Source organism: Drosophila persimilis, unplaced genomic scaffold, assembly GCF_003286085.1.
Source record: "Drosophila persimilis strain 14011-0111.01,24,50 unplaced genomic scaffold, DperRS2 tig00000477-arrow-pilon, whole genome shotgun sequence".
Lineage (NCBI taxonomy): Eukaryota > Metazoa > Arthropoda > Insecta > Diptera > Drosophilidae > Drosophila > Drosophila persimilis.
The window spans coordinates 1044581-1063454 of NW_020825313.1; the positions used below are offsets into that span (position 1 = coordinate 1044581).

The following is an 18874-nucleotide window of genomic DNA, read 5'->3' on the forward strand; positions in this document are numbered from 1 at the left end:
TCATATCCAATTGGCTCTGAAGTTGTGCTGCGGGACTTTTACGTGGATGATTTGCTAACGGGGGGAGATACTACAAATGAGGTGCTGGAAATAATTCGCCAGGTGTCAGGACTCTTAGCCAAAGGAAATTTCAAGATCAGGAAATGGTGTTCCAACGATACATCTGTACTCGATCAAACACCCCATGAAGATAGGGAAACATTTGTTAAATTTACTGATGGCAGCGATGTAACCAAGACGCTAGGTTTAGCATGGAATCCCACTTCGGATGAGCTATTATTTTCATTCTGTCCCAATCAAGTCCCTTCGAAACCAACTAAGCGAGTTGTATTGTCAACGATTGCACGATTTTATGATCCACTCGGACTTATAGGGCCAGTAATTACGAAAGCAAAAATATTTATACAGCAGCTGTGGAAAGAAAAGCTTCACTGGGATGAAAGTCTGCCAGTCTCCTTACGCACAACTTGGATCAACTTCATTCAGCAGTTTGACTCTATGCAACAAATTTCTTTCCCGCGCCTATCGTTCCTTCGAAGCAGCAACCTTGAAATGCATGGATTTTGTGATGCCAGCATGAGTGCTTATGGAGCTTGCATATACGCTGTTTCGCAAGGCGACAATGGAGTCAAGGAAAATCTTCTATCTTCCAGATCTCGTGTAGCGCCACTGAAGACTATCACAATACCCAAGTTGGAATTATGTGGTGCACGTGCCAACTGATCTAAACCCTGCCGATATGCTTTCTCGAGGATCATTACCAGCTGAGCTCATCAATTGTCATCTTTGGAAGTATGGACCTACATACTTGACAGCCAGTAAGGATCAATGGCCAAGTACGCCTGCTCTTCCAGAGCCGGTTTTGGAGGCACGAAAAACCATACTAATTACAAACTGCGCGTCAAGATATTTGGTGGAAGAATCAAAGTTTGTAAATTCCTTCCCCAAAAGTCAACGAACTTTTGCGTATGTATGCAAATTCATTCATCGACGAAAGTCTGGAATAACTGTGGAGGACTTGCGTTTGGGAACCGAACTGCTTCTTCGTCTTACTCAGCAATCTCTTCTATCTACTGAAATAAGAGCCCTGGAAACGCGAAAGGACATCAAGGCTTCAAGCTCGATCGTCTCGTTTTCGCCATTTTTAGATGATTGCGGCTTGCTTCGAGTTGGAGGGAGTCTTAAAAACTCTACCTTGGACTTCGAAGCACGGCATCCCATAATATTGCCCAAGAATCATTCCATCACTTCTGCTCTGATACGGCACTTACACGAAAAACACCTTCACGCTGGACCCCAGTCGCTATTAGCCATCATTCGTCAACCGTACTGGCCAATCGGTGGCCGAAAGACCGTAGCACACGTAATCCAAAAGTGTGTCAGATGCTTTAAAGTGAAGCCTCGAACTCTTGAGCAAATAATGTCAGATCTTCCGGTGGACAGAGTCAGCGAATTTCGTGCATTTTTAGTTACCGGCGTGGACTATTGCGGTCCGTTCCTGTATAAATCAGAAGTTCGAAACCGGCCCCCACTAAAGTGCTACATGAGCATTTTTATATGCTTCTCCACCAAGGCGGTTCACATCGAGCTTGTGAAGTATCTTACAACGTCTGCGTTCCTCTCTGCTTTTCGCCGTTTCATTTGCACCCGTGGAAGACCGATTCGTATTTGGTCAGATAATGCCACAAATTTTGTTGGAGCGCGGAACGAACTGGCGGAACTTAAGTCGCTATTCCTAAGCGACAGTCATCAAGAAGCCGTGCATCAAGCTTGTCTCGCCGATTGAATCGATTGGCGTTTCATTCCTCCTAGATCGCCACATTTTGGAGGATTGTGGGAGGCGTCAGTCAAGCTTGCTAAACATCATCTTCGACGTACCCTTGGATCATCGCTTCTTGGATTTGATGAGCTGCGCACTCTCGCGTGCAATATCTGTGCAATCATTAATTCAAGGTCATTGTTTCCTCTTTCAGAGAACCCTGCAGATCTCGATGTACTCACGCCCAACCATTTTCTGGTTGGCGCCCCCATCACAACCTTCTTGGAGCCGGACTTGGTTCATTTAAACGTCGATCGCTTGGACCGTTGGCAGAAGGTCACACAGCTTCAGCAAATCTTTTGGTCTCGCTGGCGCCAATCGTATTTAACCAGTCTTCAAGAAAGAACGAAGTGGCGCAACCGGAATCCTGAGCTTCACGTCAATGATGTCGTTCTTGTTAAGGACGAGAACTTCCCTCCTCTGAAGTGGCCTCTAGCGAGAATCCTCGAGCTCATCCCAGGAGCTGATGGTGTATCTTGAGACGCCTTGATCAGAATGGCTACAGGTGTTAGCCGAAGAGCACTTGCAAAACTATGTCTATTGCCTCTACGAGATGAGGTGAAAGGCATGGATCCTTCCACGGGGGGAGTATGTTCGGGCGAAGCCCGAGTGTGAATTTTGTACCATCGTTCTATTGCCTATCAATTCACTTTCCTTTACATTTTTGTCATTATACTAAACTAACGTAACGTAAGCGTAGCTTTATCTATGCTCGCTCAGAAACTTGCTATCATTTATTCATCTGGTCTTTATCTATGCTCGCTCTTGTTATCTTTTCTTTCCTATGCCGTCGCTAAGCCGTCAGCAGCTGCGCCTGCTCTAGCAGTTACCGCTTGATATAGTTGGAGAACAGGCCTTTTTTGTCCCCAATCTATTACTTTGGCTCGAGATCGGCTCGCTTGCCTCATCCAAGTATATCACTCTAATTTTATTGTAAAAGGCTCTGGCATCTTCGGCCACCCTCAACACTCAAAATAACTATAATAAAATTTGTAACGATTCGGAAATTATTTATTCTTGAAATTATTGAACAATCATAGTCAGCGAAAAAGCTCGTTGTCTCAACAGATATTAAATGCGAAAATGTATGAATTGTTTGTGACAAAATGAACAAAAATACAACAAAAAAAGCACAAAGGTATGAGTGCACAGTGTATGTACAGAAAGATAACAATGTTTTAAAAATTTGTTTATTTCGTACGGCTTGGGCAATTTTGTAATGGCTTATATAATCCTTTCCACCGATTGTTTAAAATCAACAGAAGTGTTGCTCCGATCCGGCTGTTCTGTTATAGGTTTCGCATCTGTCAAAAAATCCCACCGTTCCCTGTAGATGTGCTGTGTTGGAAAGGCTATTAGCCGCAGGTTTCTATGCGATGTTTGTTTGATAGTTTTCAAATGCAACCCTTACACTGAACACTGATCACATCACGGGGGAGTCGTGGAATTTTTTGACAGATGTGAAACCTCGATTCCCACACTTCAATTTGGAAAATTTAAACAATTGTAAATTATTCAATTTGCTATGTTATTGGCTATAATAAAGCAATCCATATATATATACACTAGCCGTTATGTTTAGTGCGGCGACTTGGTTGTAGAAATAATACAAGAGCTGCAGTTCTATCAGCAGTTCCGTAGCAGTATTATGCCATAAAAAAAGCTAATACATTCATGTGTACTTATTACCACCAATTTCTGGGTCCTCCATTTTGTATCGTGTTTGCTGTATTTTTTTTGTAGTCGTTTTAGTCTTGAACGATTTGAAATATGTCTAGGAGCGACCTATTTTGTATCGTTGTTTTTTAGGGTAGTATTTGAAAACCATCGGCTAAATATCGCATAGAAACGTGCGTTACAGGAACATCCCAAATGGATGGAACTGGGAAATTTTTGGAACAGCAAAACCTTACGGATCATCCCCGAAATGGATGGTAGATGGTCGTCAGTGTGAGCTTATAAAACCTCACTGGAGTACCGTATACAATTTATTGTATTGCATTTATATATTTTACTACTTACGATATATTGGTTTCACCGCTAATTGTGATGTATATACTTTGCTTACATATTATATAGATACAGTGTATTTATATGTAGATAATACGGTTTTTCAAGATTTAAATTTAGCAGAGCAGGAAATAAATAACATATTAAATGTTACGCTCATTTTATTTACCGCCACAAAATGCCATCGCAAGAGTCTTAACTCAGATTCAACGTCCGTATATGCGAACTAAAGTCACCTACACACACTCCGATAATGTGATACGCCAGAGCAAAATTCTTGAAAAATTGTTTGGAAATCGCTTGACGGGCAGTAAGAAGCGCTGGTATCCCTTGGAGAATAATAATGCTGTCAGTTGTGGCGGTATTCAGCGACCGAGCTTTGTATTTCAAGGCTCTTCATTTGGAAATTTTTCCCCGTATACCAAAAAGCACAACACCCGTCGTATATCTGTCTTAAACAAGTTGTTCATGACAAAAATCACAGACATGTTATCCACTGGAGCGGCAGTCCAATCGATTGTAGGACTAGGCCTGCATGTTACCCGTGTGAAGATTTCAAGCGACTTCTCCCATATCAATGTATATTGGCTGGGCCGCACAGATGAACAAGAAGGAGGTGCTCTCGAAACAGAGTTGTGGCGCTATAGCAGTCAACTCCAACATGAGCTCACACAACTGCGTCTTATGGGTAAAATGCCCCGTATAAAATTTGTTCGCGACAAGACGGCTAACAATCTTTATCAACTGCGCGGTATCCTCTCAAATCTAAACTTAAATACACACTTATTAACAAGAAAGGGTATGGACTATTCGGCGAGACAGAAAGTTTTATCAACGTACATGCCTTGGCCCAAAATGCGGCAAAATGTTCTTGAGCTTAACCATACCAGTATTGTTGACAAGATCATATGCAAAATGCGTAAGCTTAAAGAAGCCTGGGTAGATCATCTTCAATATTAATACGCACAAAACGCTGCATGTACATGTTCTTTCAAGGGCGAAGTGGATCATTAATTTTTTTTTATTAATTTTTTTCAATTTGTTATCAATAAATAAATCAATTGACTGGATAAAAATAATGGACATCGAGTCAATGGGGCTGTCAATATTCCATATACATGTTCTTCCATGTAGAGTATACATTAGCATACTGTTATAACTAAATGCCGTCTTTCGCTATATACATATATCCGCTTTGAAAAGCTCTATATCGTCATTAACAAATACATATCTAGATATTTTCCGTTTTAAGAAATCAAATATTGGGCAAAGTGTCATCGTACTTATATGTACGGGTTAAATCCAAATAAAATTAATACAAAATTCAACAAGTGTTCTTAACATTAATTAATATATCGCATAGATTTTAATATTATGTACATATACATTACAGAACATACATAACTTTGCATCTTACTATTTAACCCATTTTAAAAGCTAGAAAAATAAAAAAAAACCAGGTTTAGTTTTGTATATAAAGTTTTAACACTTCAGATTTTATTTCACGGAAATAAAGGTTCAAATGACTGAGCTATTCAAAATGTTTCTGGGCTATGAAATACATTTTTTAATCGCGAGCTGCAAATTAAAGCTTTATTTCAGATGGCGACTGCTCTGAAACAAAGAAAAAATGGGTTTAAAAACAGTGTAAAACAAGTAGTTTTTAGCAATAAAACTGTTGAAAGTGGCGGCATATGATCAGTGAAAACTTTTCAAGCATCAATGGATTTTTCAGTCGAAAGATGGTGAAGTTTTTGGTTCATCACACCTATTTACAGCCAGTTTAACAAAACAAAAAATAAATTAATATACGTACCGCAACGCATTTTTATTTTTTGTGATATAACCTCATGATATTGTACGTGTTTTGCTTTATATACGACTTTTCGGGAGCATGCCAACAATGTCGGTTTACTCGAAGAGAGCGAAACCCATGTCGTCATCCTCAGACTCGGAATCTTCCTTCTTCTCATCTTTGCTAGCTTCTTTTTTGTCCCCACCAGCTGGAGCTGCTGCAGTGCCTGCGGACGGAGCAGCAGATACAGTACCGCCGCCGACTGGCATCGAAGACAGCTTTTCACGTCCTTCCTTGATCAGATCTTCAATACTTTTGCCATCGAGTTCCTTAATCACCTTTGAAAGACGTTCAGTATCCACCTCAATACCGACAGAGCTGAGAATTTTCTCAAGGTCTGCATTAGCGGGGGCTTCCTTTCCGCCGATAACAGCCAACAAGTATGCAGCCACGTAACGCATGCTTCAAAAAAAAAATATATATAAGTATTAAATTCAATTTGCGTCAAAATGTTCAATCCAAATAATCCGCAAACATCGAGTGGGCTTCTGATTTGATTATTAATTCAAAAGTTTGCGATTTATTTTCTACTTCTTTTGTAACAATATCTTTACTTACTTTTAAGTCTTCAGATTTTGACACGAAACGTGAAATGCAAGGAAAAACACAACTGTGGTCTTCAAGTTTTCAATCGAAAAGAACTTTGCTGTCACATAGCTCGAGCAAGTCACTTCCGATTGTTAAAATTGACAGATATCGAGTGAGCTAATCTAAATACACCACTGCTCTGCTGCTGATATGTAGGTGGTGTTTTGTATGCATCAGAGTGGTATTTTCGATAAAATTCCATAGGAATATATGTAGTTGATAATTACTTTTTGCATCCCTTATTTTAGTTGAAAAAAAATCATTGAACGAATTGGGCGACGGTCATCAATTCGTAAAGAATTCTATGTTATTCAATTCATTTTTATGGTTTATGTGCAAAAAACCAATATTTTATACCCAATAAATATTTGTTTGCTCAGAATTGTTTCAAGCCATTTGCGATTTCTACTTTATCGCTTATTACTTTAAGCTTGCACTTCCACTGAGGGTTTTTTTTTCCTGTGATAAAATGACATGTACATACATGTGCAAATAAATTTTTATAAATGTGTATTCAAATTTATCGTGAAATTTTACTTGTTTATAATTTACTCCTTTTTTCATTATCAAGCTAAAAGACTACCTTTACAATCGTGTTAACGAGTTAACGTGTCATTTTTACGTGAGGATTAATGGCTGTGTATTGTCCATATATTCCAAGAACAATATTAAGCTCATAAATAATTCATGCTAAAAAAGTTGTTTTCTCTCTCATTAATAATAGCATACATTTTTCAGTACTGGCAGTGCCTGTTATAGTGAAATAAAAGTATAATATAGTGAGTGGAAAAATAGATAATTCCAGATCTCATTTAAATCAATATTTAAAAACAACAAGAGTCAGCTAGTCTAGAACAGAGGAGAACGGTAATAAAGACAGACGTAGGAGTCTGCTTTGCGCAGCTACGTAGAAGCTATTAAATTATAAATTGCGACAACGTTATATCGTAATTAAAGCCGATTCCAATAAACAATCAAAGATACCCCACTCTTTTCACTATGGACAACTTGATACCTATTGTTAACAAGCTGCAAGATGCGTTCACATCGCTCGGCGTTCACATGCAATTAGATTTGCCTCAGATAGCCGTTGTTGGTGGCCAATCGGCAGGAAAGAGTTCCGTGCTGGAAAACTTCGTGGGCAAGTAAGTAAACATATATGTATGTACATATTTACACGTATAAGAAAAATATCAAAAAAGGTTGGGTACTGGACTTTTCAATACCTGCGCAGCCTGATAGATTAAGCTTTATTATATTATGTTGTCTGATGCTCATTAAATTTCCCTGTATCTTAAAAGATACAAGATTGATCTCGTGACCGATCAATCAATCCTATAGCAGCTTTTTGACAGCCATCATATTCTTGTGGTCCCGGAATGTTTAAATACACATGTGATTATAATGGCTGCATTAACAGATGGTTATGTGAAAATGTTCATTCATACAATTTTATTGCTTATGTACATACATGAATCTCCAAAGCACTTCTTTAAGGTCAAAAATACCTGAATATTGATTCTTATTCGCAATATACATATATACCGAACGTAGTTTTCGATCAAAAAGTTCATCGAAAAAGAGTTCGATATATGGCAAGATATATGCGTTGAAAAATTATATTATGCAAAATCACATTTATGTAACTATTAAATAGAATTATAGTATTAATAAATGGTAAAAAATGGTAAACAAAAGTAGACCTAGAGTTCGACTTAATAAACTCACTATAAAATCAATGTAAAGTTATACAAATGCATGAGATGAAAATGTTCATAAGTAGATATATTTATCGTTTTGGAACATTTGGTGAATCAACCAAATCCCAATTAAGCCGTAAGGATAATTATTTGTTTGTTTATTTGTTTTCGTGAGTTGTTCTTTTCGTTCTTACAAATAGATGCAAGTATGTTGGATGGAATTTGTGTGACATAATTCTGAGTCGTTTAATGGCAAAGCAAATGCCAAAACAGTATAACACTAGCATCAGCCCTGTATTCCCTTTAGTTGCGCCGAATTACTCTTTTATCTATCGACCTGCGCGCTCTCTCATGTTCTCTGAAAAGTTAGAAACACAATAACATACAACACGCCCCAAAGCTTGTGTTTGGGAAAAATCAATGTTCTTCTGTATTTCCATTTAATAATGTTGTACATACAAATAAATACTTAAATTAGAAATGACATAAAAAATAATAGTTTTATAATGACAATTAAGTATGGACATATGTATGTATCTATGTCAAATATATAACAGGCTACAAAGGAGATACATATGTACGTTTATATATACCCACCTACTTTGTATCTACATATGCATTAAAATATATACACTAGAGCATGCATGCTATAAAATAGGTTAACCGAAACATCTCTGAATTACGCATGCGCATATGAGTCTATGTGAAAATTCCTTGCAACTACATACTATTACATACAACATACCATGAACATACTATGTACATACACATATGTACATACACATGCAGTGGGGAGCAAAAGTGAGTACATACTCATAATTACTGATTTTCGCCGCCCATAACAGCCAAACGGATAAAGCCAAGCAAACCAAATTTTTCCCCATATAAATCAATTTTTATATATAAATAAATATAAGAATTTTTCAAAGAATGAAAAATAAACGAGGGGGAACGTTGTGAGTTGCTGCGGACACCGCAACTCTACGGTTATACCCGATACTAAGTCAGTATGGCTCTCCTCCGGCAGACGCCGCTAATATTTAACGACACGACAAAGAGTGCGTGCGAGAGAGACAGAAAATCAGTCTGAGCGTGACGTCGTAGCCACTGCAAATTGATTTGTTCCTTTTGGCTATAAAAATGATCTGATCTGATCCAGATTCAGCAATCTAATAGATATGGTCATTATCTATGATTCTGCGTTTTTAGTTTTCTCAAATCTGCAATATTGTGGATGCAACAGATTTTCGTCCTTTGTGGGGGCGGATGGGGGTGGGGCGAAATTCTGAGATATACGTTTTATAGTGACATCTTAAAGGAGTGTGTGTACCAAATTTGGTTACTCTAGCCTTAATAGTCTCTGAGATTTGTGGTTGCCTCAGATTTTCGTCCTTTGCGGGGGCGGAAGGGGGTGTGGCGAAATTTGGACATGAAACGGTCAAGGTCCGATATCACAGGAGTGTGGATACCAAATTTGGTTGCTCTGGCTTTTATAGGTTCTGAGATCCTTGAACTCATATTTTGCAATTGGCAAAACCGACCATGAAACCTGTGTGTTAGAGTGAGACAGAGCGAGAAAGAGTGAAATTGTTTTCGTGATTCTGGCTGTAATAATTATACGATCTGGTTCAGATTTTGCACTCTAGAAGATATAGTCATCTTCTACGATTCTGCGTTTTTAGTTTTCTCGTATCGTCGAAATTGTGGATGGCACAGATTTTCGCCCTTTGTGGGGGCGGAAGTGGGCGGGGCAAAGTTTTGAAATATTTTTGGAGCAGTGACATATCACAGAAGTCTGGATCCAAAACATCGTTGCTCTAGCTCTTATAGTCTTTGAGCATTAGGCGCTGTAGGGGACGGACAGACGGACGGACAGACAGACAGGGCTCAATCGACTCGGCTATTGATGCTGATCAAGAATATATATACTTTATAGAGTCGGAAACGATTCCTTCTGGACGTTACACACATCCACTTTTACCACAAATCTAATATACCCCAATACTCATTTTTAGTATCGGGTATAAAATCCAAAAAAACGCTTATGTACTAATTTTTGCACTTTTTATACAAATTAAAGAAAATCATAATATTAACATTTTGTGCATAGACCCATATTCGATATTACTTTTTTAATACGGTATGGAATGCTATCTATCAAGTTACCAAAAATATTTTTTGGAATACCATTACATTTCGCATCTATGTACATGTCCTCAGAGATCGCCTAGGTTAGATGGCGCTCATTCGTACTGCCCAAGCAGTCGTTTCACGAGTGACCTAAGGTTTTCAATCGGATTAAGTTCCAAAAATAAAAAAAAAATACTGCACAGTGGCCTGAATTAGTGAGAAAGAGAATGAGGAGGAACTGAAAAAATTTAATTTGTTCCGTCTGGCATTCATTCTCTACGATTCTGCGCTTTTTTTGTTTTCTTGCATCTTCAAAATTGTGGACGCAAAAGTTTTTCTCCTTTTGTGGGGGCGGTAATGGGCGTGGTACATTTTCGAAATAAAAAAATGTATATAGTGTGATACCACATAAAATATTTTATTTTAAATTCCATTCTGCTTTTTTATACCCGATACTCAAAATGAGTATTGGGGTATATTAGATTTGTGGTGAAAATGGATGTGTGTAACGTCCAGAAGGAATCGTTTCCGACCCCATAAAGTATATATGTATATTCTTGATCAGCATCAATAGCCGAGTCGATTGAGCCCTGTCTGTCTGTCCGTCTGTCCGTCCCTATTAGCGCCTATTGCTCAAAGACTATAAGAGCTAGAGCAACGATGTTTTGGATCCAGATTTCTGTGATATGTCACTGCTACAAGAATATTTCAAAACTTCGCCCCGCCCACTTTCGCCCCCACAAAGGACGAAAATCTATGGCATCCACAATTTTAAACATACGAGAAAACCAAAAAAACAGAATCGTAGAGAATGACCATATCTTTTAGACTGCTGAATCTGAATTGGATCGTATTATTATTATAGCCAGCATCAAGAAAACAATTTCATTTTTCTCACCCTGTCTCTGTCTAACACACACGTAGCATAGCCGGCTTTGCTTAGAGTAAAACATTAGCGCCTAGATCTCAGAGACTATAAAAGCTAGAGCAACCAAATTTGGTATCCAAACCCCTAATATATCGCACCGAGACGAGTTTGTTTCCAAATTTCGCCACACCACCTTCCGCCCCCACTAAAAACGCAGAATCATACATAATAACCATATCTATCAGATTGCTGAATCTGGATCTGATCGGAACCTTTTTTATAGCCAAAAGGAACAAATCAATTTGCAGTGGCTACGCAGCGCCCGACGTCACGCTCAGACTGATTTTCTGTCTCTCTCGCACACACTCTTTGTCGTGTCGTTTAATATTAGCGGCGTCTGCCGGAGGAGAGCCATACTGACTAAGTATCGGGTATAAATGTAGAGTTGCGGTATCCGCAGCAACTCACAACGTTCCCCCTCGTTTTCAATTAGCTTTTGCTTCTCTTGATCGTCAGTGTATGTACATATGTGCACACGATTATCATACTTTTTTGAACTGCCTGCTTGTATTGCTTTTTCATGACGGTGCTATTGAGCATACAGTGTATGCCTATACCCTTTACCCCTTATAATATAATATCATTAATATAGAATATACGAATATAATGAGCGAATGTACATACATACATATGTATGTAAAAATACATAACAAAGACAGAGTTGTTTTCTATTATTTAGGAAGGCTTTATTTCCGAGAGAATGTAGGTTCCATTCCGAACAAACTGTGAGCTTCGACTGACTATTTCTAGTAAAAAGTGAAAACTTAATAGTCGGCATACTTAATCTCCCATTCGTTTCAATATATATGTAAACTTTATGGGGTCGAAAACGCTTCCTTCGGGGTATGATGCATCATGCTTCTGGGTGCTACACATCCATTTCCACCATAAATCCAATATACCTCTACACTCTTGACGCATAACTAATAAGTATACGCGAACAAATATGCCATATTTGCTGATGCTGTAAGATTATATTTATTTAATTTGAAATTTATTTTACATTTATTTCGAATTAAACCTAAAATCGAACTGTTTTCAAATCATCCAAAAAAACAACAACGGTCTCGATGGGTGACAAGTTACCAGGGGAATGTGAAATAATATGTAACAGTTACATATTAAAAATCGTATTTAAATTGAAAATGTGCTGTTATTGAAGTTGAATTTCCTTGAGTTACCAATATGTACAAATAAAATACATTGAGCGGCAACATGTCAGCTGTTTACTGAAAGAAAAGAAAAAAGTGACACACCCGAAGCATAGTACAAGTTCGTATTTCATTTCGTAAAATCGTTTTTGCAAGAGTTGGAAAACCCTGGGCATGCATGAATATATACTTCTTTTGTGTCGCTGTAGTTTCATGTGTATATTAATAACTTGACTTCAGTTTGTATAAATAGGATGACCATGTCAAATGTAAATCTGACATGACAGAGATCAATATGCAAGGGTATAAAAAGCTGCGGCCCACGTTGCGAGAAAAAAATTTCTTTCTACTTCACTTCACTGAATGTTTTATATTTTTCACAGAGATTTTTTACCTCGGGGATCCGGTATTGTTACTCGCAGGCCTTTGATACTACAGCTGATCCACGGAGTTACCGGTAAGAAGTTTGGAAAATCGAATTCTTATTGAATATTTAATGCGTTTCTTCCCTTTTTCGGTGTCTTGATTTCAATCAGAATATGGAGAATTTCTTCATTGTAAGGGTAAAAAGTTTTTGAATTTTGATGAGATTCGAAAAGAAATTGAGGATGAAACGGATCGTGTTACTGGTAGTAATAAAGGCATCTCCAACATTCCCATTAATTTACGCGTTTATTCGCCTCACGTACTCAACCTAACACTTATTGATTTGCCAGGCTTAACAAAAGTAGCAATCGGTGACCAACCTGTGGACATTGAGCAGCAAATTAAGCAGATGATATTTCAGTTTATTCGCAAAGAGACATGTCTAATACTGGCCGTGACACCAGCTAACACCGATCTGGCCAACTCGGATGCTCTTAAGCTGGCCAAAGAGGTTGATCCACAGGGTGTGCGGACCATTGGTGTGATAACAAAACTTGATCTCATGGACGAAGGGACAGATGCGCGGGATATCCTGGAGAATAAGCTGCTTCCCTTGCGGCGCGGCTATATTGGAGTTGTTAATCGTTCACAAAAGGACATAGAGGGGCGCAAAGACATTCACCAAGCATTGGCCGCTGAGCGCAAATTTTTTTTAAGCCACTCCTCATATCGTCACATGGCCGATCGACTAGGCACTCCATACTTACAGCGAGTTCTTAATCAGCAGCTAACTAATCATATACGCGACACATTACCTGGCTTGCGTGATAAATTGCAGAAGCAGATGCTAACCCTGGAGAAGGAGGTTGAGGAGTTCAAGCACTTCCAGCCAGGCGATGCCAGCATTAAGACAAAGGCTATGCTACAGTGAGTTTAAAATCATTGTAAAGATAAACGACTCGATTTTACGATCGGTCTCTAATTGAATACCCGTAAATTTTGATCTTAAAAAACATAGTCGCAAATTTACATTCTATATCATTATTTAAAAATTAAGAAAAATTCGTTTGGAATTTAACATTGCTTTTAGGATCTCAAATATATTGGGTATTGGTATTAAATCATATCATCGATGAAACGTCATCGGTGAAACACTTCCTTTTATTACGCAATACTGTTTTTCCCCTTAAAACCCGTAGATTAAATACTGCTTTCATGGGATGAGTTAACAGAAGAACTTTCTCTTGTCAATATAGAATGATACAGCAGCTTCAGTCTGACTTCGAACGGACTATTGAAGGCAGTGGATCGGCTTTGGTCAACACAAACGAGCTCTCTGGTGGTGCCAAGATCAATCGCATTTTTCACGAGCGGTAAGCGTCCCCAAATTACTGTTACAAATATAAATCTTCTTTCGGTACAGTCTACGCTTCGAGATTGTTAAGATGGCCTGTGATGAGAAAGAATTGCGCCGAGAGATTTCATTCGCCATTCGCAATATTCACGGTATTCGCGTCGGTCTGTTCACCCCGGATATGGCTTTTGAGGCTATTGTGAAGCGACAAATAGCACTGCTAAAGGAACCGGTAATCAAGTGCGTAGATCTAGTTGTTCAGGAACTTTCTGTTGTCGTGCGGATGTGCACCGCTAAAGTATGTTTATATATATATATATATATATATATGGTTTCAAACTCACTGATATAATATTTGACACAGATGGGTCGGTACCCTCGTTTGCGTGAGGAAACAGAACGCATTATTACAACACACGTACGTCAACGCGAGCATAGTTGCAAAGAGCAAATTCTTCTTCTTATCGATTTTGAGCTAGCTTACATGAATACCAATCACGAGGACTTCATTGGTTTTGCTAAGTACGTAAAGCTCATATGTTTAACAAATCTAGATATCTGAAATATTTATACATTTTTTTTTACAGTGCTCAGAATAAATCTGAAAACGCAAATAAGACAGGAACTCGTCAGCTTGGCAACCAAGTTATAAGAAAGGGCCACATGGTGATACAGAACCTTGGCATAATGAAAGGTATGTTTGAACATCTCGGAATCTGAGAGTGATATCACAAGTACTTGCAAAGTGTTATTCACAATGGCGATGGCAAAAATATAATTTTTTTTACCACAGTCTTTGTTGTTTTAAAACATGGTCACTATCCAATATTCAAATCCAATTTGTTTTGGATTTTGCTGAAATATAAAGTGGGTTTAAATATCTTCTCTCTGAAAGAAGTATTTTTACTCACACAATTCTAACGCAATTACTTTAGTTTACTTTACTTAAGGCAAAACAGCAAAAAAAAACAAGTTACAGAATATAAGTAGTTAGGAAAAAAGCAAAAGAAGCAAAAGTTTAATTTCAGAAGACAACATATATGCAAAGTAGAAAGAACAAAACATGCATTTACAATACATATACAATTACTAATTACGAGAAAGGTATGTGAGCATTAGTAATTTAATAATAGGACGAGAATTTTAATCCGAGCATAAGACCCTAAACGGTTCATGCGAGAGGGTAATTCTCTGAAGAGAACCACCGCATAGGGTGTAAAGAGCCAACAAGAGGCTGGAATCGATGTAAATAGGAGGAGTTTGATAATGAAGAAGGTGAACTCCAAAAAATGTTTCCAAGAAATAAGTGATTTGCACAGATGTTGCAGGTGCGGAGTTAAGATTTTGTCAAGCATTTTAGGAAAAGCGGATACCTGGACCTATATAGTTCTTTGCATCAGACTTGCTATCTTTCTTTTGGCGAAGAATTATAAAAGAATCCTTCTAGATCGGGCGGAAGCATGAAGAATACTAGGTAACAAAATTGAACTTTTTATTCACGCTTCGAACGAAACCGACTTTATCTTATAGATTTTGGGCTTTCACAATTTTTAGTGAATTATGGTCTCTTTTGAATGGTATGGTTATTGTCTAAATTTTGAAAATTTTTTTTTTTTTTTTTTACTGTTTGTGGTCAGAGATAGTGCTTATTTTTTTTACTTAACTGAACCACTTAACGGACCTAAACACTTTGTAGCTCAAGCTTACCGATTGGGAAATATTAAACTTGCCAATGCAAAATTGATAATTTTTTGCGGTTTTTATACTCAAAATGAGTATAGGGGTACATATAATATGTGGTGATAATGGATGTTTACAACGTCCAGAAGGTAGCGTTTCCGATCGCATAAAGTATATATATATTTGATCAGCATTAATAGCCGAGTCGATAGAGCCAGTCGAACTGTCTATCCGACTATCCGCCCGTCCGTCTCTCCGTTCTTATGAGAGCCTAGTGCTCAAAAATTAAAAGAGGTAGAGCAACGACATTTTCTGTCCAGACTTCTGTGATATGTCACTGTTACAAATGTATTTCAAAACTCCGCCTCGCCCACTTCCGCCCCCACAAAGGGCGAAAATCTGTGGCATCCACAAATCCACACAATTTCGACGATACGAGAAAACTAAAAACGCAGAATCGTAGAAAATGACTATATCTTCTAGAGTGCAAAATCTGAACCAGATCGTATAATTATTATAGCCAGAATCAAGAAAACAATTTCACTCGTTCTCGCTCTGTCTCTCTCTAACACACAGGTTTCATGGTCGGTTTTACCAATGGCAAAATATGAGTTCAAGGATCATAGAACCCATAAGAGCTAGAGCAACCAAATTTGGTATCCACACTCCTGTGATATCGGACCTTGACAGTTTTATGTCAAAATTTCGCCACACCCCCTTCCGCCACCGAAAAGGACGAAAATCTGTGGCATCCACAAATCTCAGAAACTATTAACGCTAGAGTAACCAAATTTAGTATCCGCACTCCTGTTAGATCTTACTATAAAACGTATATCTCAAAATTTCACCCCACCCCCTTCCGCCCCCCCAAGGACGAAAAACTGTTGCATCCATAATATTGAGGATACAAGAAAACTAAAAACGTAGAATCATAGATAATGATCATATATATCAGAATGCTGAATCTGAATGAGATCAGATCATTTTTATAGCCAAAAGGAACAAATCAATTTGCAGTGGCTACGCAGCGCCCGACGTCTCGCTCAGACTGATTTTCTGTCTCTCTCGCACGCACTCTTTGTCGTGTCGTTTAATATTAGCGGCGTCTGCCGGAGGAGAGCCATACTGACTTAGTATCGGGTATAACTGTAGAGTTGCGGTGTCCGCAGCAACTCATAACGTTTCTCTCGTTTATTCTGAAAGTTGGTTGCATTTTTTTTTTGTTTCTTCCACTTCCTGTTTGGTGGCAGGAATATTTAATGAACTAAGCATTTTTGAAGGATAACTGCTTGCCGATTTATTTTGTGATCTCACATATTTAATGGATTAAATATATCGATCTGAAGAGACTGCCAACATGTTGAAAGGATCTTGGCTTTGCTAACATATTCATATCCTGTATTTTTGTAATCTTTGTTTATGTTTTCCCTGGCTTCCTCTGACATCTCCACAATTGGTAGGCTCTGATGTTCAATTAAAATGACCATGTGCCATAATTTTATGAAGGGTGGGAGTTAGCTTCTTTTCAGGATATTTTTCCAGTAACAGCTCTGAAGTCTTCGAGGCATATTCATCAAATTTGCGGGTATATATTTTTTCTTTGAAGCTTAAAATAATCAAAATGACCCCCAATCTTTTAATAATGTAGATATCCAACCCAGTTCTTTCTGCAGCAATTTAATTTTTCTGAAAGAATGTTCGTGATGTGTTTCCATCGCTTGTGTTTCCAAATTCTTGTTTGGGGCAGTCCACCTTCAGTGATAGTTTGTCTAAGAATTTTTCTTGAATCATTTTTTTCCAAAAGATTCTTCCTATCGCGGAATGGTATATGCAAGTTTTAAAATGAACTCCATACATCTAATTCGGAGCCGTTCGTTTTCCATACCGACTTACCTGCCACAACCTCTCACGAAACACGCCGTGTCATGTCTTTTAAACTAAAACTTTCAACAGCTCTTGAAAATTGTCTATTACATGTGTATATTCATTGTGTCCAAAGCGCTCAAAAAAATCTTCGACTTTTGCCACCTCTTTCGGCTGATTACCCACTTTGCGACGTTCAGTTACTAGCCATTGACAGTAATTTGAAGAGAAAATGGAAAAAAATTAATTCCTGTGTGCGTTATGCATTTTTTTGCGGAAGAAAACTATCACTAAGCTTGGTAAATACTATGGGAACTCTGCACCATCAATTTCAATGGTCAAAAAGGAGTTTACTAATTTTCGTTGTGACTGTACAAGAACAAACGATACGGAACGCCTAGACGCCCAGTTGAAGACACGCAAAACTATTGAGCAAATTCACGATATGGTGCTGACCGATCGGAGATTAAAAGTTCAATATATTGTGGAAGCCATAGGCAATTAAATGGCACACTGCATGACGCAACCATTTTTGCAATAAAATTTGAATTATAACTCTTTATTTTTAAAGAATTTAAAAAAAGTTGATATGCTAAAGCCTTAGTTATTTAATGATTCTTCAAAAGTAGAGAAATTTAGCAAAATAATGTTTTTTAAACAGTTTCTTAAAGATTTGTTTAATAAGGTACTTTTTTCTTGGTCACTAGAATATACACTAAAACTAATTTATTTGTTGAAGGAATAGTAACTTATATTAAAATTAAATATTTAGAATGGTAAATCTTTGATTTATTAGAAAAATAAAAAAATAATTTTAGTAATGAGTACTGCCTCCCTTGTTCGAAATAACTTAATATATCCGATCCTTCATAGAATGTTACAGGGAGTCTACGTAGCTTAGGGAAATCTCGCTGCAGTTACTGTTTCCTTACTTTCCGCGCAAGCCATTATCTTGTTGGAAAATCCATGGGATTGGTCCGAAGAGATCATTTAACTTTGGAAATACGTGTTTTGAATCGCTCACCGTTCATTTTCTGATCTATAAAAATCAAATCTATTGTACCATAAAAAGTGATGGCACCCCACACCATGACTCCACTTTCTCATCTCATCCATCAGGTCCGTCAAAATTTAAACGTTTTTCATCAGTAAAGACCACGAACGCCAATCATTAAATCGAGTGTCAGTTTGAACATTCCACGTCATGAGTTCCATCGCATATTGAAGCCGTTTTTCTTTGTGTATAAATGTTATAAAGGTGGTTTTTTTTTCCTAATTTGTAGACGCTTTAGTTTCTTATCACTTTTGAACTGTTGAAAGGCTTGCGCTTACTCCGGCTAGTTCCTTAATTTTAGCTGCTGACTTAGTCGAATTGGAAGCGATTCGTACTATTTTACGTTAAAATTGTGGAGTAAGTGCCTTTTTTTAGT

General features: G+C 37.8%; 2 protein-coding genes and 1 non-coding gene across 11 annotated transcripts in view; 1 reads left to right on the forward strand and 2 right to left on the reverse strand.

Moving 5' to 3' along the window:
* Positions 1-5356: 5356 nt before the first annotated feature.
* Positions 5357-6323, reverse strand: LOC6603565 (60S acidic ribosomal protein P2). 2 transcript variants are annotated; one of them, XM_002028508.2, is made up of 3 exons: positions 6243-6323; positions 5646-6086; positions 5357-5438 (listed from the first exon to the last, which is right to left on the reverse strand). In XM_002028508.2, exon 2 carries the CDS (start codon positions 6083-6085, stop codon positions 5741-5743), a length of 345 nt encoding a protein of 114 aa, XP_002028544.1. In that variant the 5' UTR covers position 6086; positions 6243-6323; the 3' UTR covers positions 5357-5438; positions 5646-5740. The 2 variants fall into 2 exon arrangements, with proteins under 2 accessions (XP_002028544.1, XP_026845797.1); XM_026989996.1 differs by having other exon boundaries at positions 5357-5443.
* LOC113566077 lies at positions 5521-5600 on the reverse strand. Its single transcript, XR_003408927.1, has one exon. It is a non-coding gene; the product is annotated as a small nucleolar RNA Me28S-Am982 (small nucleolar RNA).
* A 733-nt stretch (positions 6324-7056) lies between the features above and the next one.
* LOC6604080 (dynamin) overlaps positions 7057-18874 on the forward strand; it is a 113568-nt gene continuing 101750 nt past the window's right edge. For 6 of the 8 annotated variants that reach the window (XM_026989989.1, XM_026989988.1, XM_026989990.1 and 3 more), the window contains exons 1-7: positions 7060-7417; positions 12565-12638; positions 12718-13474; positions 13804-13920; positions 13971-14199; positions 14266-14423; positions 14489-14595. In XM_026989989.1, the coding sequence (XP_026845790.1) occupies positions 7272-7417; positions 12565-12638; positions 12718-13474; positions 13804-13920; positions 13971-14199; positions 14266-14423; positions 14489-14595 (1588 nt within the window). In that variant the 5' untranslated portion in view covers positions 7060-7271. Of the gene's footprint in view, positions 7418-12564; positions 12639-12717; positions 13475-13803; positions 13921-13970; positions 14200-14265; positions 14424-14488; positions 14596-18874 lie in introns of all 8 variants that reach the window. The other 2 variants (XM_026989995.1, XM_026989992.1) reach the window with 2 other exon arrangements.

Coding starts and splice junctions, on each gene's coding strand:
- LOC6603565 (XM_002028508.2), bottom strand. CDS start 6,085: ATGCGTTACGTGGCTGCATACTTGTTGGCTGTTATCGGCGGAAAGGAA.